This window comes from Lampetra planeri, chromosome 40, assembly GCF_965212315.1.
Source record: "Lampetra planeri chromosome 40, kcLamPlan1.2.h2, whole genome shotgun sequence".
Taxonomy (NCBI): Eukaryota; Metazoa; Chordata; class Hyperoartia; order Petromyzontiformes; family Petromyzontidae; genus Lampetra; species Lampetra planeri.
The window spans coordinates 9,870,083-9,894,243 of record NC_136146.1 but is presented as its reverse complement, the minus strand read 5'-3'; the positions used below and the strand labels follow the sequence as shown (position 1 = coordinate 9,894,243).

Here is a 24,161-nt window from a genome sequence, read left to right as displayed (position 1 = left end):
CGAGTGAAGAGTGTAGACAGAGGCGGAGGGTCTACACGAGACGAGTACAGTGTGTTATAAGAAGAATAGGGGTTACGAGTTGTACCGGTGTCTGGTGACCGTACTCGGAAGAATAGAGACCACACGTTGTATCGAGATAAGCGAAGATTTAATAAAAGAAGTGTGTTACCCGTCAAGGAGTTTCCTGCCGTCATTTCCAATACTTCACAGATAATAACGTAGGCCCTTCCCTCCTGTCAGCCGTAGGACCCTCATAGCCTCAGTCTGCCTCTGCAGCCACCCCATGCTAAAATCAAAATCACGTGGCCATCACAATTACCGACAGGACATCAGCGACAAAGAGCTTCACAGCTCATAGGATTCATCATCCTCCAGCACCAAGTAAAGATTCTGATTTCGCGAGCAATATTATCCATAATAAAGGTTTTTTTTTGGTTTAGATCGCGTAAATATTTATGTAATTATGTGCCGATTAACTATGAATAACCTAAGCGGAAATGAATGTCCACTGTAATTTAAATGAGTAATTTTACAACCCAGTGTGTTATTCGCGCCTGAGTTGTCTCACAAGTGACAGCATTACATTCACCCAGCCTTCAGTTTAAAACCGAAACAGCAGAAGGATTTCTCTGCGACTCTGTGGCTGTCGCCTGATGCTGCTCGTTGTTGTAATCACCGGCGAAACGTCACGGAACTCAAATTGTAAATATTGTAGTGGGTTTACTCTCCAACACACACTACACTATACACTACACTATACACTACACTATACACTACACTACACACTATACACTACACTATACACTACACTATACGTTACACTATAATTGTAAATGTTGCAGTGGGTTTACTCTCCAACACACAACAACCAGTTAGGACTGTACTAGTGTAGTCTCTTGTTAAATGACTCACACCGACACATTGGAACACGTCACCTGCTTACACTTTATTCCACCTATTCTCGCGCCAGTTGTAGGCACTCCTACAACTATCTGTACGGTCACATACACTTGACTTTTCCCCGCTCTCATCTATTCTGCAACTCACTTATCCTACACTCAGCAACTCCACACTCAGTGACTCTGCACACTGCAGCTCCACACTCAGCGACTCTGCACTCAGCCACTCTGGATTTTGATTCTGAAATCAATTTACCTCCTGGCCTTGATGAAACAATGGGGTCTGGTGATTGATTAAAGTTCTTTCCCCCTCTCTCTTTATGTTCAAGCCTGCGTACTTTACTACGCGTCTCTTCGTACTCATTGACATGTACATTTTTTCTCTAACCCTCCTCCCTCTCTCTGCCTCCGCCCCCTGTCTATTTAAGGCCACCCCACAGAGACGATCTCCCTCTCTGTACCTGTGTTGCTCTCTCTATGTATCTTGGTGATATCTGTCTGCTTATATGTCTGTCTATAGTTTTCTGGTTAGATTTGTTGTTGCAATTTCATTTATACCTGATGATGATTGCTTGTGTTGCTATCGAAACGTCGTATGCTATTATTTAATTTATTATTTTATCTTTATACGTGACTTTACCGAAATAACCAAAGAATGATTGATTCAAGTCCCAGTGTTTTCGACTTTCTCTTCCCTTTTCTTTTTACAATGTAATTTCCAGCACGACGTTGTTGTTTATGTAGATTACAGTACAGCACACCCTCGGTTTAACAGACTAATAGGAGGAGGGGGGGGTGTCCAAAGAATATCCATACCTGTCAACGCATTCGGTTTACTCGTATTCTTGTACAGGGAAATTGAGTTTTCAGATCTATACGGCGTACTATAGCCGTTTGTGTTTCTCCCTTGTGATGGGACTTTGTAAGATGAACGTTGAGATTTATAAGGACATGTGGTGACCAATAAGGCCTGAATTGGTCTGTGATAAGGTAGGGAACTGATAAGGTGTTGACAGTATGAATACCGAGTGTCTGTTAATGGCCAAATGACGCATTTTGAGCACTAAGTCCACCACCCTAGCACACTCAAACTACTCACTGGTAGTTCAGTGATGGCAATAATGCAACATTGTTAATCCTTTACACAAAAAAAATCGACACGGTAATAATAACAGTTTGACATGTAGTGGGCTTTCGCGACCAATAATATTCATGATAGAAGTTTTTGGCCTAGATTGCGTAAAGTATGAATGTGTCGTATCCCTCCACCACCCGACACATCCACTAAGGTTTGTTACGTAATCAAAACGTGCCAATTAGTTACAACTTCAGCCCATACTCTTTGGTTCTTTCGGTAAAGTCACGTAGGTAGAAAAATAAATAAATAAATAAATCACGACGTTGCGATTGCGACACAAGCGCCGTCCTCAGGCGGAAAAAAATAATCCAGCAGTGGAACTGCTGAACCAGCGAGAGAGCTTTCGATTTAAAGCTTTCGTGACTGCAGGGATTCATCTTCTTGGTTCTTTCGGTAAAGTCACGTAGAAGGAAAATAATAAAATAATAAAAATAAAACATAATAAAATAATTCTCACGACGTTTCGGCCACAACGCAAGCAGCCGTCTTCAGGTGGAGAACAGGTCTGTCGAGAAGGCAGCTTGCGTTGTGGCCGAAACGTCGTGAGAATTATTTGATTATGTTTTATTTTTATTATTTTATTATTTTCCTTCTACGTGACTTTACCAAAAAAAACAAGAAGATCAACGAGAGAGCTGTTACAACAAGACGTTATATATGTGGTGATGTGCAAGCAAGCGGAGTCTGGGCTGGAAAGGAATTCCATCCCCGGACGCAAGCACGTCAGTTGTGTTAATGGGGGAGATTAGGGAGAGAGATTAAGGAGAGAGATTCGCATGACATGAGCTTCCATCGCCGCACAAGAGCACCGTCCCGCATATGCGCACAACAGCAGTGTTAATGGGAGATTGGCACTATGTTGATGGGAGAGATTAGGCAGAGAGATTAGGGGGATTAACAGGTTAATGTCATGTCTATGTGTAACACAAGCTGCGGCGCTGCCAACTGCGCTGTGAGAGGCAAGCGCACCCACGCAAGAGAATCATCGCAACGGTGGTCGCGCCAGTGAGACACACAGCCCATCACACAGCCAGAGCCATCGTGTTGGAGAGTAAATCTACAATTGTAAATATTGTAAATATTGTGGATTTACAGTTGTAAATGTTAAATTGAGGGTTTGCTGTATAGATATTTTAATATATAAACATATTCGTTTGTTTCGGTGGTCCAAAATTGTAAATTCACACTGGCACATTTCAACATTGCAAATTCACACTGGCACCTTTAAACATTGTACATTCACACCGGCACGTCTCAAAATTTCACATTCACATTGGCACCTTTAAAGATTGTTAATTCACACTGGCACGTCTCGACATTGCACATTCACACTAGCACGTCTCGACATTGCACATTCACACTGGCACGTCTCGACATTGCACATTCACACCGGCACGTCTCGACATTGCACATTCACACTGGCACGTCTCGACATTGCACATTCACACTGGCACGTCTCAACATTGCACATTCACACTGGCACGTCTCAACATTGTACATTCACACTGGCACGTCTCAACATTGCACATTCACACTGGCACGTCTCAACATTGTACATTCACACTGGCACGTCTCAACATTGCACATTCACCCTGGCACGTCTCAACATTGTACATTCACACTGGCACGTCTCAACATTGCACATTCACACTGGCACGTCTCAACATTGCACATTCACCCTGGCACGTCTCAACATTGTACATTCACCCTGGCACGTCTCGACATTGTACATTCACCCTGGCACGTCTCAACATTGTACATTCACACTGGCACGTCTCAACATTGTACATTCACCCTGGCACGTCTCGACATTGCACATTCACCTTGGCACGTCTCAACATTGCACATTCACACTGGCACGTCTCAACATTGCACATTCACCCTGGCACGTCTCAACATTGTACATTCACCCTGGCACGTCTCAACATTGCACATTCACACTGGCACGTCTCAACATTGCACATTCACCCTGGCACGTCTCAACATTGTACATTCACCCTGGCACGTCTCGACATTGTACATTCACCCTGGCACGTCTCAACATTGCACATTCACCCTGGCACGTCTCAACATTGCACATTCACACTGGCACGTCTCAACATTGCACATTCACACTGGCACGTCTCAACATTGTACATTCACCCTGGCACGTCTCGACATTGTACATTCACCCTGGCACGTCTCAACATTGCACATTCACCCTGGCACGTCTCAACATTGCACATTCACACTGGCACGTCTCAACATTGCACATTCACCCTGGCACGTCTCAACATTGCACATTCACACTGGCACGTCTCAACATTGCACATTCACACTGGCACATCTCAACATTGCACATTCACACTGGCACGTCTCAACATTGCACATTCACACTGGCACGTCTCAACATTGTACATTCACCCTGGCACGTCTCGACATTGTACATTCACCCTGGCACGTCTCAACATTGCACATTCACCCTGGCACGTCTCAACATTGCACATTCACACTGGCACGTCTCAACATTGCACATTCACACTGGCACGTCTCAACATTGCACATTCACACTGGCACGTCTCAACATTGCACATTCACACTGGCACGTCTCAACATTGCACATTCACACTGGCACGTCTCAACATTGCACATTCACACTGGCACGTCTCAACATTGCACATTCACACTGGCACGTCTCAACATTGTACATTCACACTGGCACGTCTCAACATTGCACATTCACACTGGCACGTCTCAACATTGTATATTTACACTGGCACGTCTCAACATTGCACATTCACACTGGCACGTCTCCCCCAGCCCTGTGTTTGTGAGCACGAGATAACGAAGCTAGAGGTGGACGAGGCTACCAATGGGCGGCGCGTGAGCCGGAGAGCTTCAGCGGCGAGGGGCGGGGGGGGGGCATTAATTAATTATTTGCATAATTGTAGCGAGGGAGATCCCCGGCGCCTCTGATTAAGATGTCGGTCCAGTGCCGGTCCGTAACCCTCCCCGGGGCTGCCACACAAATAGCCGAGGGGGGAGGGGAAGGTTGACGTGAAACCAGGATCATCACGACGCAACGAGCCACAGGTGGTCACGTTCATTGATTCACTCCTTTTGTTTAACTTCGGTCAGATCTCCCCCCTCGCCGCCCCCTACCTCCTCCTGCCATAGGAATGTGGAATTTCCACCAATTTGAGCCTCAACCGACGTGACGCGGTCACGGAACGCGAATGGGTTTGGTTCTCTCCGGGTCACGAGAGTTCGCACAAAGGTAAAGACGAAGGTTACCCGTATAGACTTTAGCAGACGGTTCGGGCAAGTGCTATTCGCGACTAGCAGTCACGACAAAAAAAACCACGATGGTGGCAGGCGGTGGGTGGGTTTCCAGCATCACGGCCGGCCGCCTTTGGCTCCCCACACCGAGCGACATCGACACACCGAGTTGACCTAGAGGAGGGGGCCCCCTACGTCGTTCGTCATTCAACTCGAGCCGCAGGCTTTCCTGGGTGGCTGGGCGCGCTGACCGCTGCGCCACCGCTCCCCGCAGGACAAAACAGACGAGCGCGCCCGCGCAATCATCTCCACGCGCGTGCGTAACGTATGCCGGAAGGCATCCCAGCCGCGGCCGCAGCAACCCCCGGGTTTGTCATCGCTGACCCCAGGTAGCTGTCAGTGAGCGCCTATTAAGGCTGTCAAGTCATGCGGCTGTGCGGATCGTGAATTCGAGGCGTGCATCCGCATGCACCGCACGCGCGAGCGGAGGGAAAGATAAAGATGCACCCCACCCCCCAAAGCTTAGCCAGACTGTGTGGGGGGGGCGGGGGGGGACACAAGTGCACAAAGATCCCCCGTATAGCCTTTGCAGACTTTTGGGGCAAGTGCTGATCGCGAGCACCTATAAAGGCCGGAACGGTACACGAGGGGTGGGTGGCCAGCACCACGCCCTGCCGCCTTTGTCGCCCTAGTGGCGATGTTTACACACCGCACCAGGTGCTCATTTGAGGCAGAGTCGACCTAAGGGAGGCCCAAGACCGGTTCAGATAATCGTCGAATCGAACCAGGGTCGCCGGGTTCGTAGCACAGCGTAGCGTTAACCGCTCACACACAGTGTCCTTCTGGGAGGCTGGATTTCTGATCTAGATTTGGCTTGTCATTTTCTGTCATATCCTATAATTGCATTTATACCCCCCGCCCCACCCCACCCACCCACAATGCCTCGGTGTTTATTTTACAGGGGCGGCATATTTTATGATATTAACATTTACAACGACACCGCCACGCAAGGCGGCCACACGCGATACCCGCCCGCTAAGCCTCGGCACCACGAGGGCACGGTGCCTTTTTAATTATAAACAAACATCCACTCGATTAGCCGGGGAAGCCACGCAAGAGACCGGCGACGTGTTCGCCGGGAGAGTTCCTGGTGAACGATGGGTCCTGGTGAACGGTTGTTCATCACGAGAGAGGAAAACCGGAGCGCCCGGAGAGATACAAAAAAAGCCACGGCTCACGCGAGGGGTGGCACAACGATCGATATAGCCCCGAACCGATGTGAACAGATGGAGATTAGTCGCCACGTCGCTGTACCGCCTTCTCCTGACAAGCCAAGGGCACGGCTCCTCCTCGACAGCCACCCACGGAAAGGGAGGTTGAACAGATGACGAGAGAATGTGGGGGGGAGGGGGGGACAATAGTAATGCGAAATGAATGAATGTCAATCGAAGCTGAGACCGGGCGGCTGGCTGGCGGTGAATGATAAACGCCGCCGCGTGTTGGGCGACGATGCTGCTGCTGCTGCACCTGTGTATTGCGGGCGTAAACGGCCTCGCGGATATGACGTCACGGGGGGAGGGGTTAGGTCACGTGGGGGAGAGGGGTAAGCTCTTAAGGGTGGTAGCCGGAAGAGACGGGAGGAGAGTGTGGGAATAAAGACAGGAGGAGGCCACGCAGGGTAGAGGGTGGAGAGTGGCGAGATCGCCACGCGGTAAGACTCGGCACCGTCGGCCAGCGGTGTCCGGGCACGGGTGGAACGGAGAGCAGCGGTGGAGCTGCAGCGAGAGCAGCTGAAAGACTGCACAAGGGCGGAGAGACTGAGAGGGAAGCCTGCAGCTGAGCTGCATTGGGAGTGGGGAAAAGGCTACGTGAGCGACGGCAGCTGTCAAGCTGCCAAGCGGGAAGGGCCGTGTGGGACACGTTGTAAGAACCCAAATAAAGGACAACGGAGACAGACACAGTGAAAGAGTCCTTTATTACACTGGTGTCAGAAGTCAAACGGCATGTCAAAACAGCTCAGAAGAAAGAATTTTCCTGCACCATCATCTGCTACATCATCCGACGACGACGACCTTCCTCAGGCGGTGGACCTGCCTGCGATGGAGGAGGAGATCCGTGCGGGAACGAGTACGGGTCAGGGAGTACAAGATGTCGCCGTGTCGGTGGACCCGTCCACGCCGGAGGACGCGGACTTACGATGGAGACAGATGGCGGCGCAGCTGGAGACCTTGAAAATCGTGCTGGCGCAACTGTGCGACCTCGTCACGCCGAGGACGGCGTCGGGGAGGCCCGGTGGTGATTCGCAGGCCTCCGCCTTGCCTGCGCTGTCAGCGCCATCTGCCACGCGGCACGAAGACGCCATCTTGGGCGTGGCAGGGGAAGAACGGCGGGAAGCCGCCATCTTGCGCTCTCTGCGGCGGGGGGCAGCCATCTTGGACACGTTGCGATGCGACGCCATTTTGAATATGCCGCGTGATGAGTCACCTGCTGAGGACGGCGCAGCAAGGAGTCGCAGTCGTCATCTGACAACCGTTAAAGAATTCTCCATCGGTGGCGATTGGAGTGCTTTCGCCTGCAGATTTTTGGCGGCGGTGCGCTCCGCCAGGTGGACTGACGCAGAGGCACTGGAGGTTCTACCAACTCTTCTCGACGACGAGTCGGTGCGATTCTTCCGTTCTATAAAGGCCGAGAAAAAGAAAACGTTGAGAGGAGTTTTCGACGAGATGGCGGATGCATACGAGCCGCCGGATGATGCTCACCGCCGGTTTGTTCAACGCCAGCGAGCACCTGAGGAGTCGCCGGTGGCATACAGGGGTGCTGTCTTGGAGTTAGCCATGGCCGCATACCCGGAGACGGAGCCTGACCTACTCGAACCCCTCATTTTGGGCAAAATGCTCGAGCTGTTCCGGGATTTGGGGATCCCTATGCCGGTGTGTGGCCACGAAAAGCTGACATCCCGGGTGGCCGCAAAGTGTCTGGATGCCCAGTTCAACCTGCGCCGTTGGAAGCAAGTCACGGCGTGGACGGGGGGGCCCATCATCGAGGGAGGTGCCGTGGGTTGGGATCCCAAGAAGGCGGTGTACGTTCCTGACGGGGGGGGCCCGCAGGAGCTGACAGCCGCCTCTGCTCAATGGTCGGCCCGCGGTGGACCGGGGCCGCGATCTGCGCCGCCGACGCGGGAGCGCCGGGATGGGGGGCCTGCGGCGCGGCGCAACGACATCGAGTGCTTCCGCTGCGGTCGTAAGGGCCATTACGCCAGGGACTGCTGGGCCCGTATCCCAGGTCCGCCCCAGCAGGAGGCCTCGAAAGCAGACGTGCCGCGGAAGGATCCTCCAGGACAGACAAGCCGGCCGTGACACTGCAGGAGACAGGAGACTCTGCTCGGGGTGGGCCTACCACGGCTGTGGGGACGCCGAGCCCCGCCGCCCTTCCGACCCCGCCGCGGACACGATTGCGGGACACCCCGGACTCTGGCCCTTCGGGGATACGGGACCGTGACGTTGGCGGGCCTCCAATAGCAACAGGAAGTCTTGATCCTGTCGCTCTTAAAACCCCGTCGCGTTCTCGGTCTGCAGGGGGGCCGCCGCCCATCCGGGACGGGCCGGCGACCCATACGCGGTCAAAGTCCCTTACTTTTCGTTGATTTATACTGTTCTTGTTCTTGTTGTTATTGTTATATTTATTGTATGCTTCGTTGTCCTTGCATGTCTGATGGTTGTTGGTCGCTCGCATTACTTGTTGTTGTTGTTCAGCCGAGGACGGCTGGAATTTTCTCCACGGGGGAGGGTGGTGTAATGCGGGCGTAAACGGCCTTGCAGATATGACGTCACGGGGGGAGGGGTTAGGTCACGTGGGGGAGAGGGGTAAGCTCTTAAGGGCGGTAACCGGAAGAGACGGGAGGAGAGTGTGGGAATAAAGACAGGAGGAGGCCACGCAGGGTAGAGGGTGGAGAGTGGCGAGATCGCCACGCGGTGAGACTCGGCACCGTCGGCCAGCGGTGTCCGGGCACGGGTGGAACGGAGAGCAGCGGTGTAGCTGCAGTGAGAGCAGCTGAAAGACTGCACAAGGGCGGAGAGACTGAGAGGGAAGCCTGCAGCGGAGCTGCATCGGGAGTGGGGAAAAGGCTACGTGAGCGACGGCAGCTGTCAAGCTGCCAGGCGGGAAGTGTCTGAGCGAGGGCCGTGTGGGACAAGTTGTAAGAACCCAAATAAAGGACAACGGAGACAGACACAGTGAAAGAGTCCTTTATTACACCTGCATTGGCAGTGGAGCACCAGCACAAGACAACAAACAAACTCACCGCACCACGTTCGACGACAACAACAATGGGCCTTCTTCGTCGGATGAAACTAAAACTAAACTGGTTTATTTTATTTTGCCAGGTAAGGCCCCACTGAGGTCTAAGCTCATGTTTCTAAATGTGGATGGAAAAACCGGAGGACCCGGAGACAAATCCACGTCATCGCGAGGAGACAGAGAGAGACACGCAAACTCCAAACACACAGCAGGCGTCAGGGTCGGGATAGAACCCACGACCTCCTGTAGACCAGGCGAGAGATTTGAGATCCCCTAGCCACCGTGATGATGATGAGAGAGAGACACACACAAACTCCAAACACACAGCAGGCGTCAGGGTCGGGATAGAACCCACGACCTCCTGTAGACCAGGCGAGGGATTTGACATCTCCTAGCCACCGTGATGATGATGAGAGAGAGACACACACAAACTCCAAACACACAGCAGGCGTCAGGGTCGGGATAGAACCCACGACCTCCTGTAGACCAGGCGAGGGATTTGACATCTCCTAGCCACAGTGATGATGATGAGAGAGAGAGACACACAAACTCCTAACACACAGCAGGCGTCAGGGTCGGGATAGAACCCACGACCTCCTGTAGACCAGGCGAGGGAGTTGACATCTCCTAGCCACCGTGATGATGATGAGAGAGAGACACACATAAACTCCAAACACACAGCAGGCGTCAGGGTCGGGATAGAACCCACGACCTCCTGTAGACCAGGCGAGGGAGTTGAGTGGCGCTCTGCCTGGCGCCCGTCGGCTGCTGTCGCGGCGAGCCAATGGGAAACCTTCCCATGGGAGGCACCGCGAGGTGGGGGGACGCGTCACTGCACGTGACCGTTGTTCGCTTCTCGAGGAGGGTTGCCGACTCTGACCTGGAGCTACTCCGGGAGGATTTGTGACACGCCTGTACGGATTACGATCACTTTCATTTATTGTCGTCAAATGACGCCTCTGGCGGTATCAACATCGCCCGCGTTGTTGTCGAGAGTCGCTGGGAGATCGAGGCCGAATTCCGGTCAGAGAGTCCCGGGCCAACCCCGGAGGGTTGGCAACCCCACTGGCTGGACAACACGACAGTGGTCCACCGACTGCCCCCCCTCCACCCCCCCCCCCTCTCCATTCAACCGGTTGCGTAAGGATCCCCCCTCCCACCTCCCCCGAATTGTTTCACCCCCTCCTCCCCCGAAAACTCATGATCATTCCTGCAAAATAACTTTGAGCTTCACCTTTAACTTCTGCGCCAGCGAGGAGGTGGGGGGGAAGCGGGATTATAAGAATTATTATAATTATTATTATTACAATAAACCCTAATTGGTTCTTGCGGAATTGGCAACGGTTTTGATGAATCCAAAACAGAATGGAAAGGATTATGTTCATATCATTACTTTTTTTTAGTTTAAATAATAACATCATTATTATTATAAGTTCCGCTTCCTCGAGATTATTTTTAATTGCAGTTAGTTCAATAATTAAACAAATTAAATACATTTCCAGACAATGTTGCCATTTGCCGATTTTACAAATCGTGTTGGTGAGGCCTACGCCGCCGCTGCTGCGTGGGGAGTGTAAATGAACAACCACGGGGCACCACGGCAGCTGGGAGGCTGGGAGATGTTAACTTCCTCGCCTGGTATACAGGAGATTGTGGATTCGATCCCGACCCTGATACATGCTGTATATTTGGAGTTTGAGGTCTCTTTCTCTTGATCTCTCTCTCCCCGTGGTGAGATGTTAACTACCTCGCCTGGTATACAGGAGGTCGTGGGTTCGATACCGACCCCGACACCTCCTGTAAATGTGGAGTTTGCGTGTCTCTTTCTCCCCGTGGTCGCGCGGATTTTTGTCTGCGCCCTCCGGGTTTTCCCTCCACATTTAGAATCCGCTTCACGCGTTCAAGAGTATTTGGCTGCAACATTAATGTCTGCGTGACAATAGAAGCCACTTTGGTGAGCTACCATTTGTGATATCCAGCGTCGCTTCCGGACAAGAGCTACGCAGCTCAGTGGGGCCTTACCTAGTAAACTAGCAAAAGTTGAGTCGATCAAATGTACAGCTTTGACAAGCACAGCCAACAATCCCAACGCGTTCAGTGCCAACAGCAACATCATCGCACGTGCGGCCTTACAAAGGGAAGACAATATAATAGGCGACGTTTCGGGCAATTGCCCATCTTCACGTGCGGAGACATTCAGGGAAATGGCCCCTTTATGCAATGAAAAAGGACCATTGCCCGGAACGTCGCCAATTATATGTAAATATAATTAAGGTCCACAGACACGGCCTTATTGTTGTTGTTGTTGACACGGCATAACGTTGAGTTTTTGTCCACTCACCGATGAAGGTGGCCAAAGGTGAGGTCAGGGGGGTCACCTGTGCCCATTGCCCGCCCCCCCCCCCGTGTCCCCACGCGCGTGCACCTCCCTCCCCCACCCCCCGTGTTCCCACGCGCGTGCCCCCTGTGCACGTTAATTGGGGGTTCTGTTGTCGTGTGCTTTCTGTACAACCGGAAGATGCGCTGACAGTTGCCCACCAACCGGCAGAGCATTTCTCTCACCCCCTCACGGCTGGCATCAGTGGGCGAGCGCTGATGTTGGTGTGACCCCCCTCCTGAACGAGTCGGCGAGGCTTTGGCCGCATGGATGCGAGACGCCGCGAAACTTCGTAGTCGTCGAGCATCAATGTCGACTGTTTGGCAATGGAAAAAGGTTACCAAACACTCCCCGTGACGACGCGGTTAAATAAAACCTCAAACACTCCAAAACAACGTTGCTCTTCTTTTTCGTTTGATTGTTAAATATTTATTCTCCATTATTTATTTTTACAGACTCCCAACATCTTCGCCCAAATTTCCGTCACAGCACGGGGAAGAACGCAACGACAAACGATAACAAGAATGGTGAACGACAACAACAACAGCAGCTTTTATAGAAATAAGTAAAAAGTCTGGATGTGCTCCTATTTTTCCAGATTCTCAAACAAATTCCCCCCAAAAACCCCAAAACATTGGAAAATTGGATTCACAATAGCACGGATGGCTACGTACGGTGCGCCAAAGAAGTCCAACGTTCACACACACACACAAGATAAATCATTCCGGACGGTCCCAATGTTCCCTTCCCGTCTTTCGATCGTTTCCCGAATTACGTGACGTCACTATACGAGCCCGCGCCGGACGTGGACGGCCCAGGAAGTGACGTCGCATTGGCCCACCCACCCTCAGAGCCGACGTCACGTTGCGTCGAGACACGTCACAATCGATAGCGACAAGGGCGCCTTAATTCCGTCGTGCGGCGATCTGTAAAATCCGAAGCGATAATCAGAAATTGTCGTTTAAAAATACGAAAATCTCAAAGACTCTTTGAATCCGAGAAGACCGTCCCCGTTGTCCGAAGTCGGTCTGCATTGTGCTAGAAAAATGTGCGCTCCGATCTAAACCACGCTTGTGCTCTGGCCATCGTGCCTTCACGCCGCAGGAGATTTCCGTCACTCGGAAACGCTCCCGGCATGCGGTGCATCCCCATGCGGCAGACGGTGGCTCTGGAAGATGTTGTCACAGAACTACTTCTGGAGTCGGTGCAAGGGGATGGAATGCCCCCAGTGGGATATTGTGTTTTTATCTTGGTCGTTGGTCAACAGGAGCATGTGGCACGTGAATTGGCAGTCGCCACAGATACAGCGAGATGTGTATACTGAATGTGGTGTGCCGGGTCGTTTAAATATTTCCCGGCTTGGTGACCCGGACATTAAGCAATTGGTCACTTAAATTGGTCCCCTTCCTCCATGAGGGCGGGTGTCTGTAATTGAGCGCGGTTCGAGGAACTTGGCAGACGAGACAACGATGATGATGGGAGAGGGAATTCCAGAGTGGAGCAGTGCGAGTGAATAAGCAGAGAGGCATTGAGGTGGACCACCAGGACGGTGAGCGGGTGTGTGGATGGGTGGGTGAGTGAGTGGATGATCGAGTGGGTGGTTGAATGGTCGAGTGGGTGGTTGAATGGTCGAGTGGGTGAGCTGTTGTGACCTGCGGTGTGCTGCATGGGTGAGTAGTTAGGCGGCTTAATAGTTGAGCGAGTGGGTGAATGGCCGAGTGAGTGGGTGGATAAATGGTTAAATGGTCAACGGGGAGCGGTAGTGTTGTGGATAGCGTGCTGCGCTACACACCTGACGACCCAAGTTCGATCCCCGCTCAAGGCCAACACCAATGATGAATATCTCAACTGGTTCTGGGCCTTTTCTAGGTGGACTTAGCCTCAAATGAGTACCTGGTGCGGTGTGTAAACATCGCCACTCGGGAAACAAAGGCGGCCGGGCGTGGTGTTGAGCCACCGACTCCCTCGTGTGCCGTGCCGGCCTTCATAGGTGCTCACTAACAGCACTGCCCCAACAGTATGTTAAGGCTACACGGGGATCTTTGTCTTTGTGGATGGTTGAGTGGATAAGTGGGGGAATGGTAGTACAGTGCCACGGCTTGTTGTTCCACACTCCTCGCCACTGATGTTAGCCGTGGGCCGGGTAATCGAACTCAGGTCGCCGCCGGGCTCGCAGTGCGGCGCGTTCAACGCTTCGCCACCACTCCCCCCCACCCTCCCACCCCCACCCACTCCGGAGCGTTGTTGCGTCGCTGGATATTCGATAAGTTCAAAGGGAACCAAACGTGGAGAATCACGCGTGGCAGAATCGCTCACCACCTCCGCCCGCTCTCACGCGGCCATCCACAATGCTTTCATCAGCCGCTTGTTGCCGACGCGAGCTCCTCCAATCATTACCGCCCGCCTGCTCGCTCGCTCCCTCCGGTGTGGAATAAAGGAGGAGATGGAATCAAAAAGAGAGATCTCACAGACGCGGGGTCCGAACCCCCCCCCCCCCCAACTCCCGCCCCCCCCCACTCTCTCTTTATGAGAGGTTAGAATGAGCTTCCCATGATCAAAGGCCTCCCCCGGTCGCTCACAAAAGACGGTGCAGGTGGGCGGGCCGCCGTGCACCCGGGCCGTCCTCACGCACGTGGCCACGTTGGGGGGGGGGGGACGTGTGGGGGGGGTTATTAAAACCTCCCCCCCCCGCCACTGCTCCGAATGAGATCTTTCTCATGCTCGGTAAATGAAGCAGTTTCATCGCGGACAGGGGGGCAGGGTGAGTGAACCTGCCCCCACCCCCACCGTCTAAGGATGGACAGCGGCAGAGGAGGAGGAGGGAGCGTCCCTTCACTCTCAGTGCCCTCCCCTCTCACCGCAATCACCCCCCCCCCCCCCCCGCGGCATTCTACCAACACGAAGCCCATCGCGGGTTCGTCCCGATGGACATCAACACGACACCGATCGTCGGGTTCTAAAGTGGACGGGGGTCGTATCCCCCCCCCCCACCCCATATTGGAGCCACCCCTAAACCTGGATAACCGCTTGCAATGGAGCCTCCTCCTCCGTTGCTACGAGAGGGAGACGCGGCTCGCCCGCCGAGTCGTCCGCAAGTCTTAGGAGCGGTCTCCCGTTGCGGCCGACTCCGCCGCACGCTCCGTGGCAAAACAAAAACACCGCCCAATCACCCTGTAGATAATTTGTTTATGTTTGCGCGCGTGATTCGTCACCACGTGCTCACAAACACAAAGATGCCCCCTATATAGGCTGACAAGACTGCAAGACTGTTGGGGCAAGTGCTGTTAGCGGGCACCTATGAAGGCCGGCACGGCACACGAGTGGTGTGGGCTGGGCAGCACCACGTCCGGCCGCCTTTGTATCTCTAGTTACACATCCCAACAGGTACTCATTTGAGGCTGATTTGACCCAGGGGAGGCCCAGGACCGGCTCTGATAATCGTCACCGCTGTTGGCCGTGAGCGGAAATCGAACTCGGATCGCCGGGTTCGTAGCGCAGCGCGCTAACCGCATTACACACACATGCACGCTCACTCCCACGCGCACATGCACGCACAATGAACACCGCGCCACCGTGCAGCGCACCGACGCGCGCTCGTAGATTCACCTCGCAAGCCGACTCAGCGAGTGACTGACCAATCGACTGACCAATCGACTGACCAACAAAGCGACAAGAACGAACCGAACCATTTTCACGACAGCAGAGTTCCCGCGAAGATCGAGAAATCCCCTCCGGGCGAGAGGAAACGGGCAGAAAGAAATAAAGGTTGCTGTCAGCTGATGGTTCTCAATGGCCTCCGATTCGCGAGGTCGGAGGAGCGACCGTGGGGACGGTGGCGGCGATGGTGGTAGCGGTGGCAGTGGTGGTGGTAGCGGTGGAAGGTGGTGGTGGCTTCCTTAAGAAGGCGGCATCAGCAGCAGGATGAGGGGTCAGAGGTCAGATGGGGTGCGTCGCCCCTACCTCCCCGCGCTCGATCGCAAAGTTCCCAGGTGACGAAAAACACGGCGGCTGGGTCCTGGTGGGGTCGGGGTGTTCTGGAGGGCCCTGACCACCACAAATCCCCGACAGACAGTTCGCCACGAGGAGTTCGATCCCCTCTCCCTCTGGCCGTGAGCGACAGTGCCTCGCGAAGTCTGCGCCTGCCCCTGACTCGTGCCTCCAACGCCGGCGGGGCTTGGGGCGGGGGTGGCGGCGGCGTTGTCGGTGGTGGTGGTGGAGACACGGATCCCACCACCCCCCCGCATTCTCAGTGACGCGTTCCCAGAAGGGGGGCTTGGTGGTGACCCCACCACCCCCAAATGGAGCTTCCACAGCAGCGCTGCGTCCCATGAGACCACGCCAGTAAACTTCTCCTCCGAACAATACAAATAACGACGACGACGATGATGATAACACTGTGAGCATACAATGGCATGAAAAGCCTGTCCGTGGCTCGGCTGTGGTGGCTCCCCGAATGGCTCCGCGGCGGTGGAGAGGCGACCCTCAGGAGGGGTGAGGCTCGGAAGGAGCCGGCGACGCCAGCGGCAGGAGGAGCAGCGGCAGGAGCCACAGGCCCAGCACCTGCAGGCCCACGACGGCCAGCACGGACGGCCCCAGCGAAGAGGCCTTGCCGCACTGCGACGAGTCCTCCTGTCGGACGGGGAAAGGAATCGAGGTGGAGGAGGTAGAGGCGGTCGAGGAGGTGGAGGTAGAGGAGGGGGGAGGAGGTTGAGGAAGTGGAGGAGGTTGAGGAAGTGGAGGAGGTGTAGGAGGAGGTGGAAGAGGTGGAGGAGGGGGAGGAATTTGAAGAGGGGGAGGAGGTGGAGGAGGGAGAGGAGGTTGAAGAGGGGGAGGAGGGGGAAGAGGCAGAGGCCAGGTGGCTCAGAGGTCAGAGGACGCTGCTGATGCGACTCTGGGTTCCAGCTGCACAGCCACAGTGAGTACACCAGACTCACAGAGACCCACAGACTCACACAGATACTCACATAGAGACCCGTAGACTCACATAGACACCCACAGACTCACAGAGACCCACAGACTCACACAGAGACTCACATAGAGACCCGTAGACTCACATAGACACCTACAGACTCACAGACCCACAGACTCACACAGAGACTCAGAGACTCACATAGAGACCCCTAGACTCACAGACACCCACAGACTCATAGAGACCCATAGTCTCACATAGACATCCAAAGACTCACATAGAGACCCGTATACTCACGTACACACCCATAGACGCACACAGGGATCCACAGACGTGCGTAAACACCCACAGACTCTATACATCAAGGCCGTAATTATAGTATATATTGGGTGGGACATATGGTGGTGACCCCCCAATATTAAAATATGCTCTAAATGTCCCCCCCAATATATTTGTATGAAAAAAAAAATGCTATGCTAAGTAAATAAAAAGAACAATTTGCTAAACCTTGGCCACAATATCTGAACTTGTCTTCATATAAATCAATGCATAGAATTATGTTTATATGATTGTGGTTATGGTTGTTCTTTATTAATCCCTAATCTCTGCCATTACATAAAATGAAACAAGAAATTGTAAAAAAGTAAAAACAGAGCAATGCAATACAATACACCATTAGACATTACTGTAATACAATACACCATTAGACATTACTGTAATACAATACACCATCCCATGTGCTCGTGAATTTTTTTAATATTTTAGGCAGGAAATTAGTTTTCAAATGTAGATATTTTTCTGGTTTGGTCCCCCCCAATGTTTACTCCATGGCTACGGCCTTGCTATACATAGAGACCCACATACTCACATTGAGACCCATAGACTCACATGGAGACCCATAGACTCACGTAGAGCTGCCATTAAAGCGGCTTCTCAAGTGTCGCGAGTTGACGGTCTGGGCCCGGTGATCGGTGACTGCACAACTCAATAGCCAAGCGCCACCGGACGAAGCAGAGGCCGAGCTCGGCTTTGCCGTGGATCACGCCGAGGGGCGGGGCGAGGTTCACGCGAAGAGATAAATAAATAAATAAAGAGCGCCTCGCTCGCTGCCTCCACTCTGGGGAATTAACAACCACAGCACCATCCCCCTCCTCCCCCTCCTACCCGCTCCCCTTCCTCCCTCACCTCCACCTCTTCCTCCACTTCCCCATCTCCTCCTCCCCCTCCTCCTCCCTCACTTCCCCCTCCACCTCTTACTCCCCCACCCCCTCCTCCTCCCCATCCATGTCCCCAACCACCTCCTCTTTCCCCTCCTCCTCCTACTTTCCCCACCCCTCCACCTCCACTTCACCATCCCTCTCCGTCCTCCTCCTCCCTCACGCCTCCTCCACTTCCCCCACCTCCTCCCCCTCGTAATTCTCCCCCCCTCCTCCTCCCCCCTCCTCCTCACCCCCCCCCCCTCCTCCGACCCCTCCGCCCCCTCCTTCACACCCTCCGCCCCCTCCTTCACACCCTCCGCCCCCTCCTGCACCTCCAGGCAACAGCGGGCAGCCCACGCCACCAATCGCTGCCGGGGATTTAACACGCACAAGCTCCGGACTGAAGTCCCCCTCCCCCGCCGCGATGGGGGAAGCCCCCTCCTCCCCCTCCTCCTCCCCCTCTGCCTCCTCCTCTTTAAAACCGCCCGCCGCCGTCGGCAAAGCCCGGGGGGCAGCGTCGTCGCGATCCCCGTCAAGGATGGGGGGTGGGCTCTGAAGCAGCGGCACGAGCAGCGGGCGTGGGGCCGGCAGCTCCGGGGGGAGGGGGGGGGCACGCGTTTGTGGGGAGCGCTGCGGCGGTGCGGACGTGAATTGCGTCTTGGAAATGTAAATGGGTTTCATTATTATTTGTATTGACATCAGGGTGTTTGCCACAAAGCGGCGGTGACGGCACCCGCGGCGCTCGTGCCAGGCTAGGTGCACCTTGAGCCCGACGCGTCAAGTGATGAAGGCTCTCCGCATGCGGGAGGGCACGGGACAGAACCCAGAAGGTGCCGCATTTGACCGAATGACATGGCTGGCAGATGCACCAGCAGCGCTCCCCACTGTGCCAACTCGCTGCGTTTTATCTGCCCCGCGCTCCGCTCGTTGCTGTGAGCGTCGCTCCTCCATTGGTACGAGCCGTTGCCAATCCACTCCACGTCCCCCTGTATCGCTTCAGTCCCCCATCTTCTAGCGGTCTAGCCCGTGCCGAGCCCATCTAGCCCCCTCCATCCTGCCAAAGAGAAGCAGCCGGGCATGCGGTGGCCGGGCATGCGGTGGCCGGGCATGCGGTGACTGGGTCATGCGGTGGCTGGGCATGCGGTGGCTGGGCGGGCATACGGTAGTTGGGGCACGCGGTGGCTGGGGCATGCGGTGGCTGGGCATGCGGTGGCTGGGCATGCGGTGGCTGGGCATGCAGTGGCTGGGCATGCGGTGGTTGGGGCATGCGGTGGCTGGGCATGCGGTGGTTGGGGCATGCGGTGACTGGGTCATGCGGTGGTTGGGCATGCGGTGGTTGGGCATGTGGTGGCTAGGCATGCGGTGGCTGGGCATGCAGTGGTTGGGCATGCGGTGGCTGGGCATGCGGTGGCTGGGCATGCGGTGGTTGGGGCATGCGGTGGCTGGGCATGCGGTGGTTGGGGCATGGGGTGGCTGGGCATGCGGTGGTTGGGGCATGCGGTGACTGGGTCATGCGGTGGTTGGGCATGCGGTGGTTGGGCATGCGGTGGCTAGGCATGCGGTGGCTGGGCATGCGGTGGCTGGGCATGCGGTGGTTGGGCATGCGGTGGCTGGGCATGCGGTGGCTGGGCATGCGGTGGTTGGGGCATGCGGTGGCTGGGGCACGCGGTGGTTGGGGCACGCGGTGGCTGGGCATGCGGTGGCTGGGCATGCGGTGGCTGGGCATGCGGTGTCTGGGCATGCGGTGGCTGGGCACGCGGTGGCTGGGGCACGCGGTGGCTGGGCATGCGGTGACTGGGTCATGCGGTGGTTGGGCATGCGGTGGCTGGGGCACGCGGTGGCTGGGGCACGCGGTGGCTGGGCATGCGGTGACTGGGGCACGCGGTGGCTGGGGCATGCGGTGGCTGGGGCACGCGGTGGCTGGGGCACGCGGTGGCTGGGCATGCGGTGACTGGGGCACGCGGTGGCTGGGGCACGCGGTGGTTGGGGCACGCGGTGGCTGGGGCACGTGGTGACTGGGGCACGCGGTGGTTGGGGCATGCGGTGGCTAGGGTATGCGGTGGCTGGGGCACGCGGTGGCTGGGAATGCAGTGGTTGGGCATGCGGTGGCTGGGCATGCGGTGACTGGGTCATGTAGTGGCTGGGGCACGCGGTGGTTGAGGCATGCGGTGACTGGGCACGCGGTGGCTGGGGCATGCGGTGGCTGGGGCACGCGGTTGCTGGGCACGTGGCGCTACGTGACCGAGCCAATGCGGCAGCCTGGGCTGTCGGAGGAGATTACCGACGATGGTGGCGGGACCGTGTCCAGATCTGGTGCTGGACACGACCACACCAAAGACAACGATTCCCCTATATAACCTGAACAGACTGTTGGGGCAAGTGGTGTTAGCGAGTACGAAGGCGGGCACGGCACACAAGGGGGTGGGTGACCAACACCACGCCCGGCCGCCTTTGTCTCTCCGGTGGTGATGTTAACACACCACACCAGGTACTCGTTTGATGCTGAGTCGACCTAGGGAAAGCCCATGACCGGTTCAGAAAATCGTCACTGGCGTTGGCCGTGAGCGGGAATCGAACTCGGGTCGCCGGGTTCGTAGCACGGTGTCGTGCTAACCGCTGCGCCACCGCTCCACGACATCCGACAGCCACGCCCAAGGTGTCCCCTGGCTCCTTGGAGGATACAATGGAATAATTTTTATTTTTATGAGTGAATAAATATGATTGTTTTTGCTTCGTCTCTCTCTTCGTATCACACTGTGAATGCCGGGGCGATAAGGACCGCTCGCCTCTTCCGGTGGGTCATGAGACATTTACGTTGGGCCCGAGGGCGACGATCATCCCGTCCCTGGCGTGACCCCGCCTACGCACGTGGCCCCGCCCACGCACGTGACCCCGCCCACGCACGTGACCCCGCCCACGCACGTGACCCCGCCTACGCACGTGACCACGCCTACGCACGTGACCCCGCCCACGCAGGTGACCCCGCCTTCGCACGTGACCCTGTTCGCCCCGTGTTATCACATGGAACCCGGGCGGGGGGAGGGGGGTTAGCGGACCACATAGAGATTCGCCGAAACTCCACCGAGATCCACCGAGGGGCCGCTGCCTGCGGGGTGTGCCCCGCAGAGCGGCGGGCGCGGCGCAGCAAGCGGGCTGCACGCGGCGCTTCTGCGTGTTGGTATTTGTGTGCACGTGGGAGGCCAAGAGGAGACGCCTACGTTGTGTCATTCGGTTCGTGATTGAGTCGGATTTTTGGGTCAGGCCACGTGACCATGTGGCCAAATTGTTCATTCACGGTGCCCGTAACAGCACGTGCTATGAAGAAGAAGCGCCATTTGCCCACAACGTGGCCTGTCGTCAATGCTTCCTTTTAAGGCCACAGAAGACAAATATCCCCATATAGCCTTCACAGACTGTTGGGACAAGTGGTATTAAGCGAGCACCTATGAAGGCCGGCACGGCACACGAGGGGGTGGGGTGACCAGCACCACACTCGGCCTGAGTCGCGATGTTTACACATCGCCCCAGGTACTCATTTGAGGCTGGGCCGACCCAGGCGAGTTCTAGGACCGGTTCAGATAACCGCCACCGGTGTTGGCCGTGAGCGGCAATCGAACCCGGGTCGCCGGGTCTGCAGCGCGTTAACCACTGTGCCACTGCTCCTCTCCCACACACACGCGCGGCGTTATGAGTGAGGAACGCATCGAGCGGCTTTCAAATTTGCCCTCAACTCTACACGGAGTCACACACGCAGGCCCCCAGCGTCGGCGGCGAGCCCAGCATTAACCAGGGCGGCCGCTCAGCTCCAACCGCCGTTGAGCTCTGCGACGACAGGCGGCAAATGTGCCACCCCTGCACAAAGTGGTGAAGTATGTTCCGTTACCGTGGTGTTGTAGTCGAAGCAGCTCTCGGGGCCGCGTCGCACGCGCGGGGTCCTCACCATCGCGCACGAGTCGTGCCCCTCCGCTGGGCCCACGCGTCAAGGAGCGAGCGATCGTAGCAGGGGGGGTGGGGGTTGGGGGTGGGGACATTGTGCCCCCACTAACAGCAGCAGTAGTTCCACACCCCCACCTCACCCCATCGTCCTACTGATGCTCGGCGGTGTTCCAAACCCTCCTGATAACCGGGTTAACACTCGGCGCGGCGGTAACCGGGTTAACACTCGCCGCTACACTCTGGGTGCGGTTGGGCGAAGGGCGGAGGGGGGGCAGGGGGGTGGGGGGGTGTCACTGGAAGGATACACTCGCGGTCCGCCTGCGTCAGGACGGTGATGTGGCAGTGGGAGCACAGAATGTTCTCCGCTACGACGAACACCAGGTTGGAGCCGGGAAGCTTCTCGGCGTGGAAGAGCCTGCGGGGGACACACGCAAGCACACACGGACACACGCAGGTACACATGGACACACGCAGGTACACGCGGGCACACATGGACACACGCGGACACATGCGGACACACGCAGAAACACGCAGGTACACGCGGACACACGTGGGCACACTCGGACACACGTGGACACACGCGGACAAACATGGACACACGCGGACACACGCGGGCACACGCAGGCACACATGGACACACATGGACACACGCGGACACACGCGGACACACGCGGACACACGCGGACACACATGGACACACGCGGACACACGCAGGTACACGCGGGCACACATGGACACACGCGGATACACGCAGGCACACGCGGACACACACGGACACACGCGGACACACATGGACACACGCGGACACACGCGGGTACACGCGGGCACACATGGACACACGCGGATACACGCAGGCACACGCGGACACACACGGACACACGCGGACACACATGGACACACGCGGACACACGCGGACACACGCGGACACACATGGACACACGCGGACACACGCAGGTACACGCGGGCACACATGGACACACGCGGATACACGCAGGCACACGCGGACACACACGGACACACGCGGACACACATGGACACACATGGACACACGCGGACACACGCAGGCACACATGGACACACGCGGGCACACGCGGACACACGCAGACACACATGGACACACGCGGACACACGCGGACACACGCAGGCACACATGGACACACGCGGACACACGTGGACACACATAGACACACGCAAGCACACATGGACACACGCGGACACACACGGACACACATGGACACACGCGGGCACACGCAAGCACACATGGACACACACGGACACACGCAAGCACACGCGGACACACGCGGGCACACGCGGACACACGCGGGCACACGCGGACACACGCGGGCACACGCGGACACACGCGGGCACACGCGGGCACACGCGGACACACGCGGGCACACGCGGACACACGCGGGCACACGCGGGCACACGCGGGCACACGCGGGCACACTCGGGCACACGCGGACACACGCGGACACACGCGGGCACACGCGGACACACGCGGGCACACGCGGGCACACGCGGGCACACGCGGACACACGCGGGCACACGCGGGCACACGCGGACACACGCGGACACACGCGGACACACGCGGACACACGCAGGCACACGCGGACACACGCGGGCACACCACACATGAACACACGCGGACACACGCAGGTACACGCGGACACACGCAAGCACACATGGACACACGCGGACACACGCGGGCACACGCGGGCACACGCGGGCACACGCGGACACACGCGGGCACACGCGGGCACACGCGGACACACGCGGACACACGCGGACACACGCAGGCACACGCGGACACACGCGGGCACACCACAGATGAACACACGCGGACACACGCAGGTACACGCGGACACACGCAAGCACACATGGACACACGCGGACACACGTGGGCACACGCGGACACACGCGGACACACGCGGACACACGCGGGCACACGCGGGCACACATGGACACACGCGGACACACGCAGGTACACGCGGACACACGCAAGCACACATGGACACACGCGGACACACGTGGGCACACGCGGACACACGCGGACACACGCGGACACACGCGGACACACGCGGACACACGCGGACACACGCGGGCACACGCAGACACACGCGGACACACGCGGACACACGCGGGCACA

At 56.3% G+C, this 24,161-nt stretch overlaps 1 protein-coding gene across 1 annotated transcript in view; it reads right to left on the bottom strand.

Moving 5' to 3' along the window:
• Positions 1-14,841: 14,841 nt before the first annotated feature.
• The window catches only part of LOC144731862 (voltage-dependent calcium channel subunit alpha-2/delta-2-like), a 159,639-nt gene continuing 150,319 nt past the window's right edge, over positions 14,842-24,161 (bottom strand). Inside the window, exons 36-38 of the mRNA XM_078613161.1 lie at positions 22,318-22,427; positions 21,960-22,042; positions 14,842-16,597 (exon numbers count right to left, since the gene is read on the bottom strand). Coding sequence (XP_078469287.1) covers positions 16,451-16,597; positions 21,960-22,042; positions 22,318-22,427 — 340 coding nt within the window. The 3' untranslated portion in view covers positions 14,842-16,450. The remainder of the gene's footprint in view (positions 16,598-21,959; positions 22,043-22,317; positions 22,428-24,161) is intronic.